Raw genomic sequence first — 22,319 nt, 5'->3', positions numbered from 1 at the left:
GTGTATAGATATATTTTTGTGACGGGGTTCATGTCGTCAATCAATTGACGTTGCCTGCCAGCCACCCAGCCAGCACTCATACGCCACGTGGTCCCGCCACGTAGAGCTTCAGCTCCAGCTCCAGTCCAAGTTCAAGCGCTGAAATAACGAGCAAACAACAGCAAACGCGCTCTGGCAACGGCATTACATGCTCGGTTGCTGATAACGGGATATCGTGTCAGTGTGTGTGCCGGAGTGCTTGAGTGTGTTTGTGAACGCATTAGGGGCGTGGCTGGGCGCATTGATTGATGTCGTTTTAGCTGTCGGGCCATCTCGCGATGCCGATGCCGGGGCATGTCGAGGACCTTCAAGGAGTGCGATCTTGGAATTGAGTGATGGGCGGCTGAAAATTGGTTTCACAAGAGTCCTTGCCGCGGCCCAGATATTGGCTAAAAGTTAAATATTAGTCCAGCTAAGCAACACCATTTGAAGTAATTATTCTAATTTCTTTTGTACTTTATCTTTGTTAATTAAGAAGTAGGGCCAGGATATTTTTAGAGTATAGAGTACACCCCTTGCATAACCGATTTTCTGTGCCATTTGGCGCCTTTCCATTGCCATCTCCAAGTGGAAAATAATAATTCCACACGAGACCCGCACAATTGCCGCCATTTAGATGAGTTCCAGATCCCCTCCAGAGCCGGTGCGTGTGCGAGGTTACACTACTCATACAAAACTTTTCCGGCACGTGACAAAGGGCTGGGCGCTCAAAGGGGGCGTGGCTGATGGCTGAGGCCGCAAAAACGGCAGCCAGCAGAAATAATGAGGCTTATATTTATGAAATTTATGCGTGACACCCACTTGAATGCGAATGCGAATGCCAATGCGAGAATGAGTTTGGGCCAAGTCTTTGGGGGAAGTCGCGCCGAGTCGAGTCGAGTCGAGTGCCTTTGACGCTTATCAGCCGGCCGCCAAAGTGCGTGAACTCGCCCTAATATTGCGCCTTTGTCATTTTTAATCTTAATAAAAGAAAGTTTTTGGACAAAAGTGCCAGTCGAGGCGTTTTTATTGCCGAGGCTCAGCGCCGCAGCGCCCCATCGCCCCATCGCCGAGAATATTGCGGCAACTAACGAAAGTCGTGAGAACAAAATGTTTATGTCACATGACAAAATGTCCTGGCATGTCCTTATAGGGGGCGCGTCATTATTATCAATGCAGGCTGTTGAGAGGATGAGCGAAGAGTGTGGCCAAAACTTTTTCCCCAAAAACTTTCATATGAAATAAAATCAAAATATCATAAACACTCGGGAGGAGGGCGCGCGTCTGGTCTGGCCAGATATATTTATTTATTTTTATGCCCCACGACAAATGCCATTAGATAAATAATACCAAATAGAATTGCCGCTCTCGGGGCCTGGGCAAACAGAAACAGAAACTTTTCCCCAACGTTTGCCTTGTGTCAGTTTTCCAGTCGAGTCGACTCAAGTTTTCGCCTCGTTTTTCCGGGGGACCTCAGCAAAGCAAAGTAAGCCAAATAAATAGAGCCAATAAATGCCTTGAAAATTGATGGGATTTTTTATTGAAACTTTCCTGACACGCCGGCCTTGAAACTTTGCGAAATGGGAAGTTTAACAAAAAATAGACATTCTTAAAATAGAGAAAATAAAGTTTTGATGAAAAAAATGTACCTCTATTTGAATTTTTCATCGGGTTTACTTTCAATCTTCGTGCAGGGAAATATTTTTTCTAATATTCCATGGCATGGCATAAATGCATTCAGCGGCGAGTTTTTGGTATGCGTTTAATCCTGTTTTGAATTTTCCATGTCTATGCATAAGTTTCATTGCTGCCGTCGCTCTAATACCGCCAGAAACTCCATACTTTTTTAGCAATTTTTCCTGCATTGGCCCAAATCAAAACGACGAAACGGGGAAACAGTGCGGGGTACACAGAAATTTTTATTGACTGCCGCCGAAAAAGAAAATATAAAAGCGGGAAATCAAATAAACATTCCGCATAAAATAAATTCGGGGCCACATCAAACAGCGCCACCGAAATCGAGTCCGAACAAATACAATACAATTTTCATGTGCGAGGAGGCGATCCGAGGTCGACACTGCAGTACGTTAGTACGACAGTACGGCAGTGCGGCCCAAATCGGCTCAGGAAAAAAGCAAATGCTGAAAATCAAATAAATCAAATGCTCGTAAATAAATCATTTGAATTTATTTTCATTTGGCCAAAAACGAAATGTTGACATAATAAAAGCACGATAAATACTCGACGCCGAAAAGCACGTCGCATTCCTCCAGAAAGGGAATATATATTTATATAAAAGTGTGCGAGTCCCCGACAGGAGCAACAAGAGTCCTGCTGACTGACATCGGACAGGCAGATGAAAGTGGCCCAGCAGTGGAGGAGAATCTTGTGAGCCTGTCACGAGCCAACAAAAGCTAAAATGTTATTTTCTCACTTCCAGCTTTGCAGCTGGGGTCCTCCGGCCCTTCGAGTGTCCTGTTTCTGTTCCTTTTCTATTTGTCTGTGGCTTCCACTTGCGGTTAGTTGTTTGGTCGTTCAAGTGCCACGCCCACCCGTCCTCCTTTGCCCTTCTGAAATACATATAGAGCTGTATTGGTGCCTTTTCAGTATTTTATTTTATTAGTAAATGTGCCGCAATCCCGTCTGTCGATTGTTGTGTCTCCATGGCAAATTGACACGTCTGCCGCAATAGTGTATCCCAGTATCTATATAATAAGACGATTATGGGTCACTATAGCAATTGCAACACAATACCCAGTCGCCGCCGTATGTTTCCTTGGAAATCCTTGGATTGCGCATTAGGGCCATTTTAAATTAACCTTAAAGGGGGCTGGTATGTTGTTTGGTTGTGCCAAACTGCCAATTTATTAAAGTGTCTTGGCAAAAAGATCAAATTTCAAAACTCATTTACTATCGACTTGCCACAAGAGTTTAAGAGAAATTAACAAGGTAAGCTCTCGACTCTGTTGCAATTTGGGGCTTTCAGCAAGGATCCTCTGACGAAGGCAAGGGGGCCAAATCTTTTAAGCCCGAGAATTGTTTATGGCAACTGCTTCCAGCCTGCCATCCTCACAGCCTTCTTGCCGTCAGCAGAAGAACAATTTCAACAAGAGTTTCTGGTGCCTGTTCCCTGCGGTCGGATGTCTTCAGCTGCATCCCAAAATCTCAAATGAATGCCAGACAGTGCTGCCCAAAATACAAGCTAGATTTAAAGGATATTAAAATAATTATATTTTGTTCTAATTCACTTTCCAAGTCAAAAAACATTCTCATTGACTTTTTAGTAAAAGTTTCACTGCAAATTGCCCAATTAAGTCAGCCCCACTGTTCCAACTCTGTCCAAATAACTTATAGCTTGAAACTTTGGCCAACGAAAAAAAACACCAACTATTCCGTAATTAATTGCACTTGAGTTCAAGTGAAAAGTTTCCTGAGGCACGATTGATTATTTCGGGAGCGCATATTTGGCGCTTCATTTGTTTGGCAACCGCGGGAACTTGAGCTCAAGTTCCATCTTCGTGCTGTAATCCAAAGTCGGAAAACTGGAGACTTTTCACGTAACCAGGCACGTAGTTTTCCCACTCCGTCCGAGATCTTGGTCTCCCTGGATCTCACTCCTGCTCATCCGTCCTACAATGTCTCGCTAATTGAATTGTTAAGCGCTTTTGATGCGTTTGCTAAGTTGCTCTTAGGATGCAATTTTGTTGAAGATTTAACTGGAAGCCTGCAAACATTTCGCGCTGCAGTGCTGAGTGGAAGGCAGCTCCTGCTTGTCTGGAACAGGCAACAGGCAATCTGCTTGGTTTTCCGGAAATGCTGGCTATAATTGTTTCCCCTCCGCCCACTCCCCGGCCCGCCGTGGCGGCGCCTTTATCCACTTTGTTGTTCTGCAACTGTGAACAACAGCAACAACAGCAGTAAGGACATGCATATGTTGCCTGCTTGTTCCTGGCTTCCCTGTTTTTACAACTTGAAGTTTTCATGTTTCTCATATAGATTTTTTCTCTCTCTATTTTTTATAGAGCCTTTTATGTTTTTTATTATTTCGTGTTTGGTTCGCCAGATGTTGGCTTTGGCCGGCTATGTGGGTCACTCACTTTTTGCGTTGTTAACTCATTTGAATTGCACGTCAACAATTGTGAAAACAAAGCGAAAACTTTTGCCATTTGTTCGGGCAACAGCCAACACGGCATTCAACAACAACAGGAACAACTAACAGTTGTTAAAAAACACAAGAAGCATAAAAAACAAACACAGGCAGCTACAACAAGAGGATTCCCAGAACGCAGGGCGCTTAGGGACTTGAGTTTTATCTGCTGATTCCTCAGATCATCCCAGAGCGCCGCATAGATATACTTAATTGTATGCGAAAGTTTTCAATTGAAACAAGGAGTGGCACTTCCCTCTATCCACTGAAACTCCCAGAAAGAAAACCAGAATCAGTAGCTTGAGCTGGAGAGCTCAAGCTCTCCTGTCAGCCACTCCATTGCTCACCACAGGTGGTCCTGCAAGTGGAGAGTCCTTCCATAAATAAACGAGTTGATTTCCTGTGGCTCTCATAAACTTGTCATTCCAGTTCCATTTGTAGATATCACATTTCTTTCTTTCGCCTCCCTGCCACTTTCTTGCAAGTAAGCCCGGCTAATTTACTTGGCTGGTTTCTTCTTCCCACTGCCTTGCCTTTGAGCCAACTCGTGGGCAGGATCGGCCAAGTTTATATTCATTAAACTTCCGCCACATTTTGCGCTTTATATTTTGGCGCTTTCAAATGTCGGCCCGGGACACTCGACACCGCGCCACTCCCCCTCATCCGCTGCGGTTAGTTTTGGCCGGAAAGTTTATGCTTTTGTATTTCCGGCGGGCCTGGGCAACAGTTTTCCTCCCACCCACTTCCTCCTACTCGTTTTTCTGCCTCCTCCCGCGTCCGACTTCATCTCGGGCCGGAAAAGTGCAATTTCAAAATTTGTGCTGCATTGAGGCTTTTCTTGGAGCTTCTTTTTTGCTATTTTTTTGTGGCAACCTCAAAGTAAAGTTAAGAAATGAGCATGTTTAACTTTTTGGCAGGCAAAGGAGCGAGAGACAGACAGCCCGAAAACAGCAAAAAATCCTTGTTTGCCGACTTAAATTTCCCATCCATTGCCCCAAGTTACTCGATGCAAGGCAGCAGCTGCCGTTTGAACAGGGACTTGCATAAATTTGCATAAATTGCGTAAACGAGGATTATAGAGCTGGCAAAATGACTTAAAGGCGGGCCAGCCTGACGCTAATTTCCCTGACCTCGAAACGAATCTTCTTTCTGGAAAGTCACTGGAAGAAAATACTAGAACACTCACTTAAATAGTAAATAGTCATTCCATAATCATAAATAAATTATCATTCTTTTAGTCCTTTTGAAGTCTCAACGACTCCTCCCTTTTTCAACAAAAGTTACTTTCAGTGTGTACTTACTTTTTATTCATATTTAAGGAGCCCAGTTGGCTGGCAATTGATTTGGCCATCTTGTGCCAGCTTACGGGTTTATGACAAAACCACCAATAACCCATCAAAGTCCAAAGCAGGCCATTTGTATGCGGCACTCAGCGCCAGAGCCAAGCGATTGAGTCACTAATTACTTTCTCTTGGCTTTAATCGCCTTGGTAACGCAAAGTGCCCGCCCCACCCAGCCGCCTCCTTCGAGCCAGCTGTCCATTAAAAGTCTCTTCCCAAGAGGGCCAAATTGTTAAAGTAAATTTAGAGGGGCGGAGCTGCCATTACCCCTTACCCCTTCGAGCATAAACAATTAAATATTTAGGGCCTGTCCACGCCCGCGGATAAAGGTCAAGGCTGTGGCCAGGACGAAGGGATATCCCTGGGCGGGTTTTCCTTCGGCTTAGCTGCGTTAATTGGCCCGCCTGCGACGGGCCTTTGTTTGGCCGGCTCCGATGCAAACGGTCCAAGCTGTTTGTCCAACGGTTGAGAATTTCCGAGGCGATTTCGGCATCTAATTGCCAAGATTTGGGCCCACCTTGCCGGGGGCTCACTCAAAACTAGAGCAGAGCCTTGGCTGTATCTGCATAACAAATGGGTTTGGGGCACTGTGAGAAAGTCTCAGGTTTGGGATGAACTTCCTACCCGACAACCAAAAATATTCTGTGGGAAAGCATAACTCCATTTGTTCGTAGGTGATCCAATCATGTCAATCATTATAAAGTTGCTCAAGCACATTAAGTGGAAACTAAATTTTGTTTAACAAAACCAAATTAAGTGGCCAAAATGGGAAAAGCATGCTTAGAGTTTTCGACAATGCCATAAGTTTTTAATAGCCACAGATTACGCTAGCAACGGGAATAATGTGCCAGAAACTATGAGTGTGTGTTCGACATTGTTGCTGACATAAATAAACTGAAAATTGTGATTACCCAGCCCCAAGACAAGAACAAAAAGTTAAATTACCAAGCAAAAGCTTCGCAAAACCCGCTTAAAAATAATTAAAAACTCAAACACAAACTGAAAGTGAAAATTTATTTATTCGCGTTTTTGTTCAAGGTTGTTTGGCGCGGAAAGTGAAAAATGAATTCAAAAACCGTATATTTTTAGTGCAAAATGATAGCTTGAGTTGTGCGCGAAAATTAATGCCATCTACTATGAGAAGCTCGCTGTGCTGTGATTTATGCAAACGCCACAAAAGTGCACAGCAGCAGCGCAAATTGCAAAAATACCTCAAGGGCGAAGGCAGCAGGAGCCGCCGCACCACCAACTCATTTAAAATAGTGCAAATCAACAAAGGCAACGGCAACGGCAAGCCCAGCAGCTGGCAGTGGAATCGGTCCAACTTATCATTTTAATCACTCAGCGGCAAACACGGGAGCCGGAAATAGCAGCGAGGTGTCGCGGACAATCTGGACTACGAACTCGACTTGCAGTCAAAGTTTGTTCTTTTTCTGCCGCTGGAACGGAACAGTCTTTCCGCTGAAAGAGAAGCTCAAACTCGAACTAAAACTCATACTCACCGCCTCGCTTAGCTTCCGCCTGCGTAGTTATGGTCGATCCATTAAAAATCTTTTGGGTTTTGACAAATAGCACCTATTTGGGTAAGTGTGTACGGCCATTTGTGTACCCTATATTGTGAGTGTGCGTGCTGTAATGAACTAGCTGGCTGGATGTGCATATGATTATTTACCTTCCCTCCACAGCGTCTTTATGTTTATGTAATGGTCTTGTGAAAATTTCATGAAGTGTAATTCGTGGCATGGGGACTGGCTGAAAGGAAAAGCTAAGGTAAGGGTCCTGGAGAATCAGAGCCTGCACGTGTGTACGTGAGGGATCTTAACTAACGACGCCTCGGGGACTGTGTAGTCCTCCGCGCGTGGTTTTTCTTCTTCTCATCCTGCATTTTAAATATGCAATCATATTTCCCAGGTCTTCCTAGTGAAATAATGAAAAAGTACAGGATAAATAAATCAGTTGCGTCGTAGAAAAATGTACACTCCTATTTTGCTTTGACTAAACTTTAGATTTTCCTTAATTACTTCAGTTTTTATTCGCAGCAACTTTAAATTAATTTCTGATTAGCATGACTCTCCGCTTCTGCTTCCCTGTCACTGCACACATGGCGTATACGCAACATGGCTGAACTGATAAAAGCGCAATTTCCACGTGAACAAGCTTTTTAATTGCGGCTTTCGGTCTGGGGTGGCCACCATCCTCAACCACTCTCAACCCCTTTGACCGACCGCCCCCGTGGCGGATGTAGGTCGTAATTAACACGCCAGCGGACCGTCGGCTCTCGGCTGCCTGTTGTTAATGAGAACGAGGCCCATAAACAAGGTCTCCGCTTCACCTTGTCTTGCCCGAACTCATTATGACTGACAAAATATTTGTCAACTCATCAACGCCACTGCCGTCGAGAGAATAGCGCCATATTTTCGTGTTTTTTATACCGGGCTACCGGGCCACCATACTGTCTCGCCTCCTTTTTTTATTCCGGATTATTTTGTTTTGTTGTTGGATGGTGGCTGTTGGCTGCTGGCCGCCCTTCACTGTCCGCGGACACTTTTTAATTAGCCGGGCCGAAAGGAAACTAACAGGAATTTTAATGCTCCTCGCAATGCGCGTAATAAACAAGAATAAAAAAACACAGAAACAAAATCCCCTTCTAAACATTTCATAAGTTTAATTAACAATTTTTTGTTCTTTGTTGGTTAACTCGCTCAAAAGCCGTGTGGTGAGTGGTAAGTGGGGGTAGGGCAGCTGGGATAAAGTTGAAGTGCAGGTCACTTCCGGCATCGGATGTTGGTAACGATGATCATCATCATTGGCTGACTGGCTAATGAATACAAATAATCCGCGCACTCGGACCGGGCCGGGGCTTAATTGAAATTTCAGAACGAGCCTCTGTTCCAAGGGCCCCAAAAAATTCGAGCTGGCCATCATCAAAGTTAATGAGCTGCACGGTACATAAAAAAATGAGAAATGAATACGTGGAGTGAACCCAAAGGGTATTATTTGGATTTCGAAGGGTTCAACGAGTTCATTAAACGGATTTAATTGTACTTCTTTGAGGGGATGGGTCCTTTTTGCAAATCAGCAAAGGCCGAGTGTTGGAAAAACGAGGTCATAAATCACTTCCTTGTAATCGGGTTGTTATCCTGTATAAATAAATTTAAATGAGTGTTCTAACCTGTAGATGGAATATGATATCATGACCGACATAAGCTAGTTGTGCAATCTAGGCACATAAATCACTCGATGGCCAAAATCAAGTGCCGAATGAGTGCTGGTTGTAATTACCTGGCTGGCCTCGATGTCATTTGTAGAAAGTGGCCGTATCGAATGTCAAGTGTCATCAGCAGTTGTTGGCAAGATCAAAGCGCGTCAACCGCAGTAATAAATTAATGGAAAAACTAATTATAAAACACACGGACACATGGCTCACCTCAATCATTTATGCCAAAAGTCAAATGAGCTGCCATTATGCCAGTGCTCCGACTGGCAAATCCCGCCCAACACAACAGGACCCCTGGCATCAGTAATTTTTCAGCAACGGGGTTGGGTTGGGACACACTGTCAGGCAGTTTAAACTTTTGCCACATGACATATTACGCATACGCACTGTGGTCCGCCGTCCCGTCCTCTTGCTGACACGTGGCGCATTAAACTAATAATAGCTCCCTCCCCATCGATCTCCGTCAATATTTGTTTTACTTTGGCAGGGCAAACTTTTTTGCATGTCGAACAGAAAACTAAAGGCGAAAACTTAATCCGAAATACATGAGTAAACACAACACGAGATTATCATAAACTTGTGAGAATTTATAGCTCAAAGGGTGGGCGAGTGTGTGTCGCTGCCTGTGTACACTAAGCTGCGTTAAACGCCCGGGGGCTTAAATCACTTCCACAGTCCAGAAAAACATTTACTTTGTTTCGCATACATATCTGTATCCTTGTTTATTTATCTGTTTATTTGTCTTGTTGTCAAGCGCCGGCCTGAAGACTAATTAGTAAATTAAAACTTGTAATTTATTTATTTGCGGCAACTTTGAAGGCGTTTACATAACTAGACTTGCCGCAACAGAATTAAGCCGAAGGGCGAATTAATGCCTGAGGTTTGCAATGAGATAATTCTGGTTTTCTTTCTTTTGCCTTTGAATCGATTGAAATCTTAATTGGAGTAACGGTTTTAATGAGAACGTTCAAGCTTTCCAAAGCCAATCAAATAAATAAATTTCAATGCGCCACTCTTGAATTTCAAATGCCCTTTTAAGAGGCAAATATTTTCTAGCCAGCAAAGCAAACTTTTCATTTGTAAGCTAAGCACTATATCTTATCCATCGAAAGGCGCACATTAAATATTATGACTAAGGAGTGAGGACTAAGGACTAAGAACCAGAAGCGTCCAAAGAGCCACCCAAACTGGTATAAGCCAAAAGCCCAGTGACAGCATAGACAAACCCTTGGAAACCCATACAGCTAGTGGATGTCAAAGCTAGTCCCCTCCCAGTGTCAGCCCTTCCATCCTGTCAGTTTTAATGTGATGCGCTTTGTTGCCTTTTTGAAAATGTTGCTTCCTCCCTGCTGTTTCCCTGCTCTGCCCTGGCGTTTGCTTTGCTTTCGCCAGCGCCATTGGTAGTGCCGCCGAGTCCCACAAAACTACTTTGACTATCTGAGGCTGGGGCGCTGCCGATGTGTGGGTCTGTATCTGTGTTTGCCATGGCTGATTTGAACAGCTCTGACATTTGACGCCACTTTGCACACATTTTTCCCTTTTCCACTCCTCCCATTTCCTCCTTTTATATTTTTTATATTTATTCTGCTTTTCTGATGGATAAAAAACAGGCACTGAGAGGCAACAACAAAAACGAATTCTAAAGCAGCATATAAAATAGAGAAATGTTTACGGGGGGGACGAAAAAAAAAACAGAGAAACTAGTGCCAGCTGCCAGTCATTCATGGACTGACATATGGCTCCCCAGCAGGGGCGCAGCGGGGCGTGGCTGGCTTGTTAGTGTGCCAGTTATGCGGCCATAAATAGCTGACGGCTCCTCACCTGTTCACCTACCAGCCTGCCCCCGCCACTGCCCAGCCCGGCTTTCACCTGCACACGTTAATAGTTTAAAGTGAGCCCTTTTGACTGCCGTGCCAAGACAGTGGCTGCGGAGTGGGGGTCGGGCATTATGGTCGGGTGCTGTGGGGGCGCTGGAGCCCCTGGTCGGTGCTGGAAAGCGAGAGCACGCTGACTGGCTGACTGACTGCCTGTCTGATGACTTGGGCGCAGTTCACTTTGCTGCTCAATTTAACACCAACAATAAGGCCAGCAGGGGGTTGGTATAACCGAATTTCTGTACAGGGTATGGAAAGGATTTTTAAGGAGATTTTTTAACTAAAAGGGGTAGATTTAATATTTAACTACAGGAATAAAAATAGAGATAGGAACTGCCAAGGATATATAGTTTTGTGGCCAGTAAGAGGGTGGTTTCCCAAGCATGACTTCAAGTTTTCTATTTTCCAAAGTTTATCCACAGCTTTAGTCAGTATCCTTTAGTCCAATCCTTGCCAAGGACTCAAGTTTACCTGCCATAATGTCAGAGTGCCAAAAAATTAAGTCAAGATACCTAAGAGCCAAAAGAAAAAACGAAACAAAATGCAATTTCGACTGGCAGCGCTGTTTGCTCACGGTGAGTGTGTGTATGGATGCTTATGTATAGAGGTATATTTGTATTTATTCAGTATATTGTAGCTACATACACACACACACTACACTCTACGAAGATTTTCTGTGGAATGACTTCCTAAACGCTTTCTACTCGACTCGCTTTCCCTTCTTTGGGGTCTTATTTATACGAGATTTGCGCTTGAGCTGCCTCCGAAAACGAGTGGCCTATGTGTTTTTGCGAGCTTGTGTGTTTGGATATTTATTTTGCTCATTTCTCATTTTCTTTCATTTTGTGGGCCAGGAAGAGGGACCCTGGACCATATTACGTGCTAGACTTACCTCCAAACAAAATAAAGCAAAGGCTAAATTCTAAATTAGATTCTATTTGTCTTGGCCCATGCTTACAGCACACTTTTGAATGGAAGCCTGCTGGGAGTCCATTCACTGCTTTATTTATTTTTTATTCCATTTAATTTCTTCATGAAAAGGCTGCTCAAGTTGGAGACTTGAGAGTTTTTGTGCTGCCCTCGAATAAATGAATGATGTGTGAGCTGGAGTTGTACTTGACGTGGGGGAAATTTAAGAGGCTTTGAGGCCCTGGCGTATTTTTGCATGTTTAATTAGTTTTTGAACCTTGTGCTCAGGAGAGGCTTGACCGGCCAGTTTTCACAAAATTCAATTAGGCCGCACAAAGGCAAACAAGGCCGAAAGACTAAACTATTCGACAGCTTCATCGGTGCATTTGGCAAGTCAAACATTGAAAGTTTGAGCAACACTTCGCTTGGCTTCCGATCTGTGCTGTCTTGTAATTACAAAGTATAAAGACCAACAAAGACAGCGCCCTGACATTTCTGCTTACATAAACGATAAATAAATTGAAGTTTAACAAAATTTCACATTCGTTAAATTGGGAAACTTTTAAACCGCTCGAGAACTTATTAAAGCACAAAGTGCATTTAACAAAATGCTTTTGCTGCCAAAGGATTGCCCCAGAAACTGTCGTCCCTTTCAACATTACGTATACGCAGCGTACGCCAGGCATTTCCGCCCTTCGGCCATATTAATTCTTCGTTGCTCACTCTCTGCATGATTCTTTTATGATGTGTTCCTGCCAGGCTGCCAAAGAACATTTATTTTTGTAGAAAATATACTTTTCAGAATACATACATTTATGCCCGGGCTGTGGAAGGTTGTGTTTCTTTCACAAAATTGTGGAAACAGATTATTGCTTCCTCGTGTGGGAAACAATTCAGACAGAAGGCGAAGGACCTTTTAAGTTATCCCCAGGCTCTTGGGAAAATTGAACGTTTCAAAGAAATTCTGTTAGTTGGGCCGACAAAGGGCGGAGGATGCGTTTAAAAACACTAGGGCATGCAAATGGAATAAAACTTAATTATTTAGGGACACTTAAGAGCTTGAAAGGTTTGCTTCGCTTATTCAGGGACTTTCGAAGGATTTCATATTTTACTTTTGCGAAAAAACAAGTGGCAAGTTTGCAAAACTTGTGCTTATAAACTTCTTCGAGGGGATTTCAAAAATCCACGCTTATTTGTGGAGCGTGCAGTTGCCGTGTTTTAGCCCTGAGCAGCCCTGCCGCTCGAATAAAACTCATTAACGCACGTTCCCTCCGAAAACTAAACTACACCATTCAGAACTATTCAGAAAGTTTTGTTTGGCAAGACATTAGCAGGAAATAAGCAAATAAAGCGAAGCAAGCAAACGTTGCATGCAACTGCAGGGGGCGAGGCGGAAAACCTTCAATCCGCTGTGCACTTTGTGAAAACTTATTTCGCTTTTCACTCGACTAGGGGACAAACTTTTCACTTTGAGAGATTGTTTTGTGATTTTTGTTCGCCTCTAGTTTGGCAGCAGAACCAGGACACCCCGAAAACAGTCGGGTTGATTTGGGTGAAGGCCCTCTATCTGCACTAACAACAGCCTAACTTGTTAACAATTTACTTAGCCAGGTTCCTTTGAAGTGGCATCTACACTCGGCGAGCGTTTTGCTTATTATTTGTTTCTAATGCTTGGAGGCCAAATTAATGTTTATTTTCGTATTTCCCTTATTATTTCTAGTGTATGAGTCAGGGGAACTCTTCCTTTTTATGCCTGCCACGTTTCGGGCATAAACCGACGAGTTTACGACTTCCTCGACCGCAAAGAAGGCACGCGCACAATTTGTCAATCAATAAATTTGCGATAATTAATGCTGCTTATTGGCATTTCATACACTAACCACATCCAACACAGACCATCTATATACAGTATGTGTGTCTATATCATCGCTTGCCTTCCTTTTTTCTTATTTGCAGTTACAAAATTTGTACGCATTGGTATTGCCGACAAAAACGACTCGCCGCCATATTTCGATAGATTTCTGTACGAGACTGAAATCGATGAAAATGCCGACTTGCAGAGCACAGTCCTCACTGTCAACGCCAAGGATCACAATGAGTGTGAGTAGACCCCCGGAGAGGGACAAGACATAAACAATAAAAGCCTTACTATTTCTAATTTAATGTGATTTTGCCTTTTGTCTTAGATTGGATTTGAACTCAAGCGTATAAGTCTACCATTCGAACTGAATCGCTTGGGCGAAAGAATGTATTGCATAAATTCTCAATTTATTTAATTAAGTGTGTCTTTAATTGTAATTGTCTCGGGTGCTGATGTGCTTTGTATCCTTCTGAAGGATACGGAGCGGCAGTCAGCCGCCTCACTGACTCCCGGATTATGTCAGTGAACTCGTACAAATTAATGCATGCAATTTCCAAGCAATTAAGTTAACTCAATGCAATCATTTATTCAAAAACTTTTGTTGTGGCGTGGAAAGTTTAATTTAAGTTTGATGGAAAATGACATAAAATAGTGTACAAAAACAAACCGATCATTTAATCGGAAAATGATTTAGTGCCTTCCTCCCTGGGATTGAATTGCCATCAGCTCGACTTGCGTAAGAAGACCATAACAAAGTCATCGGAGAACAATTGCTTACATGATTTTTGCCAAATCATGCGACAGCGACATTTTCAGTCAGTTTGAGCCATGAATTCTACGACTTCCTTCCATAAAGCACAAAAATTATACGAGAATTCATACATCGGGGTATAGGAGGGCCATAAACATTTAGAAAAAACCAATTTGGCAATTTCCCTCATGGAGCCACAAATTTATGCATAAATATTAAAGCGTCGCTTGAGAAGTATCTCTTGCCATTCCACGAGCTCATAATAGACATTTGCAACATTTATTTATTTTAATATTCCGCCATGTGGGTGCGTGGGTGTGCAGCCATTGTCAAATATTATTAGGCAATGGCCATGTACCGCAAATATTTACGAAATATTAACAAATAAAGGCTCATTGTTGGCCAAGAAACAGATACCGAGCAGCAGATACAGCTCAGAGCCATGCATAAATCCATAAAATAGAAAGACAAACACAAATGGAAGGCAAGCGAGCATCTCATATGCGAATTTGTATATTTGTGTATTGATTCCCATGCGGAAATTATTATTGTTAATACACACACCCTCGGGTGGGGGAAAGTTCTGCGACTCCGACCGCGGCTCTGTCTCTGTGGCAGACACAATTTGCAGCACGAAAAACATTCAAAATCTCATTGAAAGCGTTTAACAACTTTCCCCCAGAACCGAGGAGCAGTGCGAACTTGTGGGTAGAACTTTGTCTTTCCTTTGGCGCGGTTTCCACAACAGCAACAGCTCACAAAGGACAAAGGACATGCCAGGCAGAGGAAGTGGTCTGAGACTGAATCCGTATCCTTGTTGTCGCCGACGCGACGACTGCGAAAAAAGCATTAACCCGAATTGGAAAAAAGGAGAATAGTCCTCGGAAGGACAATACACAAGTCAACAAGAGATGGTTTCAACTTTTAACAAAAGATATGATATAAATATATATATTTAGAATTTTAATATAATTATAAAAATTAACCTTAAAGGTAACTTAAGCACGAGTCAGATACTGAGAAACTTTTATTTTTACCCTGCTCATCAGTGTAATCTCCTAGAGAAATGGAAACAACGTTGAGAGCTCCAAAGGACGGAAAAATAAATGTGCACACGAAAATTTTGAACTACTAGCAGACGGAAAAGCTTTCAATTCTCCATGCGAATCGCATAGAATATGAATTGAAGGCTGCGAGTTGAGAAACAGGGTCAGGACGAATCTTTTATGTGATTTCTTGCGTTGCCATGTTTTTTGTCTACCAGGGAATCCGAGCATGCCGCGTGGAGCAGCAGAAGTTTGTGCCGTTTCGTGTCCCATTCCAAATTTATGAGCGAAAGATTATTTATTTGGCTGGGTGTTCCGAAGTGGTTGCCATGTGTTGGCCAAATGTTGTCACATTCGAGCCAGTTGCCAGATACCAGTTTGCCAGTTCGAAGAACTTTCAAACTCAATGCAAACGATGCTCATTTATTTCCATGTTCACAAATCTCTTAAAGCCCCGAGCTTTATGCAGTCACTTTTGAATAAGAAACCTCACCTTTTTTTCGTGTGTGCCATAAAAACACTTAGCTGCCGCCCTCAACCCTCCCACAAAACAAGGAAAACATTTAGATGAAAACCTAGAAAGATCAAAACAAGAGCCAAAAGCCCACAATGCTTTTCCTCCACTTTTTAAAATGACTTTTCATGCTAAATAAGTACACAGACAACATGGGGGAGTTGAGGCTGGTGGGCAAGGCTCTAACTGCCTTGGCTGCTCCCATGTGTCTCTGGAGTCCCTGGTGTCTGTATATTAATTTATTATCATTATCAGTGATTTAAAATGGCGTCTTGGCGTCGTAAATTGTAAACGTCATTGTCTAGGACTGGGGACTGGGGACTACTTAACAGGACTTGCCTGAGCTACTTTTAATGTCCCTGTTGTTGTTATTGCGAGGCGATAAAAAAAGTGACAAAAACAAGAGCCCCTACATGTTTAAACTAGAGAGCATTTTATAGGTTGCCTTCAAACGATGAGCCGTAAATTTAAGTGGCAAAAAAATATAAAGTGAATTGCTTGTGCGAGGGCTGCTCATGAATTAAGGGGCAGATCATCTAGTATGCCTGGAAATTACAATAAGCTTGTCAGTGACGGGTCGACACTCACTTTCATATCCGAGTTCTAACTGCTAACATCACTTAATATATTTATATTCGAAATATCATATAATGTCGTGCCTAACGCTGAAGCGCCCCTCTTCTTTGGAGGAGGATTTTTCTGAAATAACTCCCCAAAAACGAAGACGTTTGGACTTTCCTATAAATAACACTCCAGCGAAACCGCAGTCGAACCCCATCCGATCGGAGAAAATACCTGAATTTATCCAAGAGTCCCTGGTGCAACTGCCCCATTCTTTGGAGGAGAATTTCGCTCAAATTATTTCCCTGAAACGAAAACGCGTAGTAACTAAGGTAAATAACACTCCAGCGGAACCGCAGTCGAACCTCATGCGATCGGAGAAGGTACCTGATTATATCCAAGAGTTCTTGAACTCGGAATTGAGTGACTCAGAGGAAATCATTCCCTTAAAACGAAGTCGGTGGGAAGCTAATATAAATAACACTCCAGCGGAACCGAAGCCGAATCCCGTCCAATCGGAGAAGGTTCCTGATTATTTGCCGACCTCCACCAACAACTCGGCACTCAGAGGTAAGGTCTCTGAGAAAGTAAACCTATTTACCTTCAAACAACTCCAATCGATGTGCGTTAACATGATCGAAAAAAGGGAAAACAGTGTCAAGGAAGAATATGAGCAGCTGCTCACTCGGAAGATGGCTGAGCAGTATGATGTGTTTGTCAAATTTATTCACGACCAGATGTACCGGGAAAGGGGACAGTGTTCTAGTTATTTAAAGTAGAAAAAAAATTTAATTGTTGTATTTGTTGCCTTAAATAAATGTTTGTTATTCTGCATTGAAATACATAACTTTTTTGGCCTCTTTCCGGCTAATTCCTTAATTGTGCCCCAAGCTGTTAGTGTCAAAAGAGACGGAGTCAAAGGCGAATGTGGCCAAGCAGTAATGGCTCACAACTCTGGCTTCATGGCAATCTGTTCATCTTCAGCTGGCTGAGCAGGTTAAGCGATTTACGCGTCGCTAATTTACGCTAATGTTTGTCTTTCACATTTCCGCATAAATGCACAGACAATGTGGCAACACATAGGACCCCAGTTTGTCCTGCCATTTCCGCTCTTCCCGGCTTTTCCAGCTTTCCATCACGTGTTCAGGCTGCCTGGCTGGCTGGCTGGTTGTCACATGTGAGAGCATTTCCATATTTTGCCGGAGAAGACAGCACTTCGCGGGCTGTTTAAACACAAAATAAGTAAATTATATGGCATCATGTTGTTGCAGGCCTCCTGTTAAAACATTAGGGCCCTGCCAACATGTCCTTCGCCGCTCCCTCTCGCTCCCGTGGGTGCAAAATGTTTTTTAATGAACTTAATTATTTCAGCTTCCTACCTCCGTTCTCATACTTGACTTTCGTCCTTTCTTTTTGATCTTCAGAGGAGTTTCTTTGGGCGGAAAAACGAGAACATATTCGGATATGTGAGTGGGTTCTTTTTCAAATTTAATGGCGCAAAGTATCCCGAAACTTTTGGCATTTTTATTAAATAATGAGTCGTGGTATCTCCCTCGGAATTAAAGCCTCTGTTTGGATTATTTTGACTTTAATTTAATTTTTATTGCGTGTACACAGAGGGTGACGCGCAATTTAATTATCCCATCTGGATGACGTATTAAAATAAATCTTTTTAATGACCTGGAGTTTTTCCTTTTTTTTACAGCGACGAATATTCGATACCAGATCACAGGCGGTAACATAGGCAATGCCTTTGCCGTGCAAAACACCACCGGCGTCATTTATGTGGCAAGTCCACTCGACTACGAAACGAGGCCAAGGGTAAGTACTTCCACACGTCTAGTGGGATCTTTAAAAAAATGGGTATTCAATATGGATCATTTTAAAAATGATATAGTTAGTCTGATGAATATGAAGTTACCTTTCCTTTAAGTTATTCTCTCAGTGCTAGTCCTAGTCTCGAAATTGATGCACATTTTTCTTTGTCCTATTTTCTCGTCTGGGGCCTAACTTTCTGTTGCATGCATAATTTATATATTTTTGTGATTTCGTTAAGAAAAAATAAAAAAAAAATATGCAAAACTATGCAAACTTTCGGAGGGAGAAGCCAAACTTTTGACATGGCGAGGCGAGGCGTATGAAAAAAAATTAATCCCAAAAAAAGGGAAAACTCGCTTACACGCTGAAAGCATTCTCAGAGCAGGAAAGTAGTGGGATCGGGGGACAGACAGCTACAGCTGTCGTTACATTTCCCAATGCGCATTTTTAACGTGATTGCCGACGCACCAATCCAGCGTAGACATACGAGTTCGCCTGCCAGCGTCCTGTCGCGTCCTGTTGTATCCTGCGTAGCTCGCCGTCGTCATCACCTATACGCAACTTGTTTTGGCACCCCCACAGGACTGGAAATCCGTGTAGCTGTCAATACCCAGCCATGCAACAAGCCATGCCGTGCCACAACCAGCGGCAGCAAAACAACAAGCCGCAGCCCCTCGAACATGTGTTGCCAATTTCGTATTTGGTGTTCGCTTTTTCTTTTCTATTGTTTTTATACTTTTGCAGCAGAGTGTTCAAAACAATCCATTTAAACGAAAAAATTGTTCGAGCCCACATTAGTAGTGGAAAAAACTATTCCAAACTTCTTGTTTCTAGAGAGACCCATCAGAAAAAAAGTACGAAAAACCTTTGGAAAAAATATCAACGCAGATTGTTAGGAAAAATGGACAAAAAATCTACAAAATATTTTGTCTCAGGATTTTGATGTAGAATGGTGGCGAATCAATCCAGAAATCGTTTAAGGTACCCCGCTTAAGAATCGGATCAGGATGGGGGAAGATATAGCCATTACAGTGGACCCTATAAGGGAAAACCTTATTTATCCCTTGAAAATAAGGTTTTCCCTTTTCCCATCACGAAAAATGGACACAAAATCTAACAAATATTTTATCTCAGAATTTTGATGCAGAATGATGGAGAATCGATCCAGAAATCGTTTAAGGTACTCCGCTTGAGAATCGGGTAAGAATTGGAAAAGATATAGCCAACACTGTGGGCCATATAGGGGAAAACCCCATTTCAAGGGATCCCATCAAGAAAAATGGACAAAATATCTACAAAATATTTTGTCTCAGGATTTTGATGCATAATGGTCGGAAATCAATCCAGAAATCGTTTAAGGTACTCCGCTTTAGAATCGGATGAGAATTGGGAAAGATATAATCACCGCTCTAGGCCCTTCTACACATTTTCTATTTTTCAATCTAAAAAATCTAAAAATTTATTTTACTTTTGAGGTTTCGATGCAGATAAATAGGAAATAAATAGGAATCGGATGGAAGTTGGATGAGATATAGACATCATGGTGGAACATATCTTATACATTCCCAATTTTTCTTGAATGACTTGGCCATTAATAGTAAAAAAATTGGAATACATTTATTTACTCTTTTCTTTGCAGTATGAACTTCGCTTGGAGGCGACACGAAATCGCAAGAACAACTACACCACGGTTGTGATCAACGTTCGCGATGTCAACGATAATCCACCGGTGTTCGATCGTCAAACATATCGCACACAAATCACTGAGGAAGACGATCGCAACTTGCCCAAGCGCATCCTGCAGGTATGTTTTTTTCGGATCGAAAGCGTTGCCTACTTTTGTGGGCAGCACTTTATCGCCTTATTGGCTCCACACAATTTAAATATTGACATCAACAGCGACATGAACAACAGCCGGGCAAATAAAAAATAAGAAACATGGGCGGAGAACAATACACACAATGGCCTACCCGTAATTTGCATAAAAAGCCAAAAACTGAACAATAAAAACTGAACGGGAGGCCGAAAGCAAACAGCAGGCTGGGCAACTCAAGTGGCAAGTGGATAGCATCCAGAATGGGGCTGGGAAGTGGGAAATCGGAAAATATGAGGAAGAGAATGGTGATGAGGCCGAGAAAGTTATCCGCTCGCGTGGACCGATTCAGCCGTAAACACAAATAAATACTCATTCATTAATAATAACGTGATAGTTGCGCAATGGTGGTAAGCGCACACACACACATAAATACATTCATCAGCTTTATGAGTTCGCATACTGAAATGCGCATACATGTACAAAAAGAAAGAACACGCATACGCCCCGTTGAATGTGTACGCTCGTATCTCGGTACAAGCGACTTTTATTTAAGTCATAATTTACCAGCTCTGAGAACTTTACGGGCGCATAAAAATTTGAATACTCTTTAGTAGATGCATTAAGGAAAATGCCATTTATTCAGATGGAACGATGAACTAGTATAAAATAAAATGGTTTCATAATCAGTATAAAAATTCTATTTTCCGGAAATCAATTTCAGTTTTTGCCAGGCTCTGAGATAAGCTTATTGCGTAGATTGACGAATATTACTCTTTTTTCTGTATAACCCATAGAGTATATGGCTGTAACTTTTTTCCCCGATCATTAAATAAAAATTAAAATGGAGACCTGGCAGCCCCAACCAATAACCGAAAAAACACAAAATGGTTAAAGCAAATTTTTAATTACACATTTATGGCGGGGCAGGGTGCCTCTGGAGAAGCCCTTTTAATGGCGCTCCGCCATAATTAACGATATTTTTTGTATCGCATTCACGGAGATACAAGTCAAGCGGAATGCGTCTGCTGTCGCCAATACCTTTTGGTCGCAAATTGATTTCGGAGCTTGGAAAATTAAATGCAAATATTGCAACGAAACGTTGCACTTGCGAAAGAGTACTGGGGCGAGTGTGGGCGGCGGAGGCATTTAAATTATTCCCCAGGAGCCGATGACACAATGGCTGGGAGGGAGCGGGCTTCCGCCTCGGAGTGGGCGGGCAGTAATAATGGGGACAGCGCCGGCACGTAGACAACTCTTTTGTCATATCAACATTTAACGTAAATTGTCGCATTGTGCATGTGAAGACGTGGCGGGGAGGCGGAAGGAGCGGCGTGAAAGGGGGCTGTGGGATGGCAGGCACTTAACACGTGACGATGATTTAATGGACAAAGGACCCAAAGGATATTGCTACAAGTTTGCCTGCAATTGTCGGCAGCATACCCCATTTTTTCAATACCTCACAATGCTTAGACACGCATGTAGGAATTATGCGTGTATTGTTTTGCATATCCAACTTTGTAACAAGCAGAAAGGATACAAAGAAGGATACTTCTCCCTGAAGAGTGGAGAGAAAACGACATAGAACCAGACACTTATTGCTTTTAATTGGCAGGACAACTGCTTTGATGGCCCTGTTTTTTAGCCAAGTCTGATGTTGTTCATGTTGTTGAAAGTCGTTTACAAGTGCTAATCACCTACAAGTCCATTTCCGTGTAATTTATAGAACAACTATAGCTCAAGGAATCCATCTAAATGCATTAAAAATATTCAAATATTTTCTCAAGAACTTCCCAAAACTTACTTCTCTGCCCAATTTGCCTCTAAGTTGCCTCGGATTAAACAAATCTGCTCAATTTTCTCCAATTTATTTGATTTTATTCAATTGCCCAGACTCTCATTTGGCCCAATCGAACCCGATAACAATTTTCTGTGATCAAATATTCCAAGGAAAGCTTCTAAATGCTGATTTTATTTACTGTCCACTGGCCCCACAACAAAGAAATAAAAATAAAACAGTAAGACAAAAGGAAAGCCCTAATCCGATTGAATAATTACATAAATCTCTGTAATATTAGCATTCCTCTGGAATCCATTTTTTGCGGCCAACCGCCTAACAATATTTTGTGGCATTCGAGGCGAAACAAAATAAAATGTGCAAAAAAATAGTCGGGCAAAAAATCGAAGCATAAATTTACAAGCAATCTGGCAGGCAAAGACCAGCCACGCCCCCTGTCCAGATTTTTCAGTCCATCCCCCCGCTGCCAGGCCCTGCATTATTTTTCCCATTTCAGCGTCCACGTTGCCCTTTATTGGACATTTAAAGCATTTGGCTCATTTGCATATTTGATTTATCGTCTCCAATATTGTAAGCAGCGTCCAACGCGGGCCACAAAAATCGCTTAACCTCCTCCCGTTTATTTTTCCCCCTATCCCACGACCCACGCCCC

At 42.6% G+C, this 22,319-nt stretch overlaps 1 protein-coding gene across 3 annotated transcripts in view; it reads left to right on the top strand.

Annotated features, from left to right (window-relative positions):
* CadN2 (Cadherin-N2) overlaps positions 1–22,319 on the top strand; it is a 77,287-nt gene that overhangs the window by 38,810 nt on the left and 16,158 nt on the right. Inside the window, exons 1-4 of one of the 3 annotated variants that reach the window (XM_017251623.3) lie at positions 6,444–7,088; positions 13,462–13,605; positions 17,944–18,059; positions 19,696–19,860. In XM_017251623.3, the coding sequence (XP_017107112.2) occupies positions 7,037–7,088; positions 13,462–13,605; positions 17,944–18,059; positions 19,696–19,860 (477 nt within the window). In that variant the 5' untranslated portion in view covers positions 6,444–7,036. Of the gene's footprint in view, positions 1–6,443; positions 7,089–13,461; positions 13,606–17,943; positions 18,060–19,695; positions 19,861–22,319 lie in introns of those variants that run through there. The other 2 variants (XM_043213687.2, XM_070277419.1) reach the window with 2 other exon arrangements.

Source organism: Drosophila bipectinata, chromosome 2L (genome assembly GCF_030179905.1).
Source record: "Drosophila bipectinata strain 14024-0381.07 chromosome 2L, DbipHiC1v2, whole genome shotgun sequence".
Classification (NCBI taxonomy): Eukaryota; Metazoa; Arthropoda; class Insecta; order Diptera; family Drosophilidae; genus Drosophila; species Drosophila bipectinata.
The sequence above is the reverse complement of the archived record's forward strand: the minus strand, read 5'-3'. Positions and strand labels throughout refer to the sequence as shown.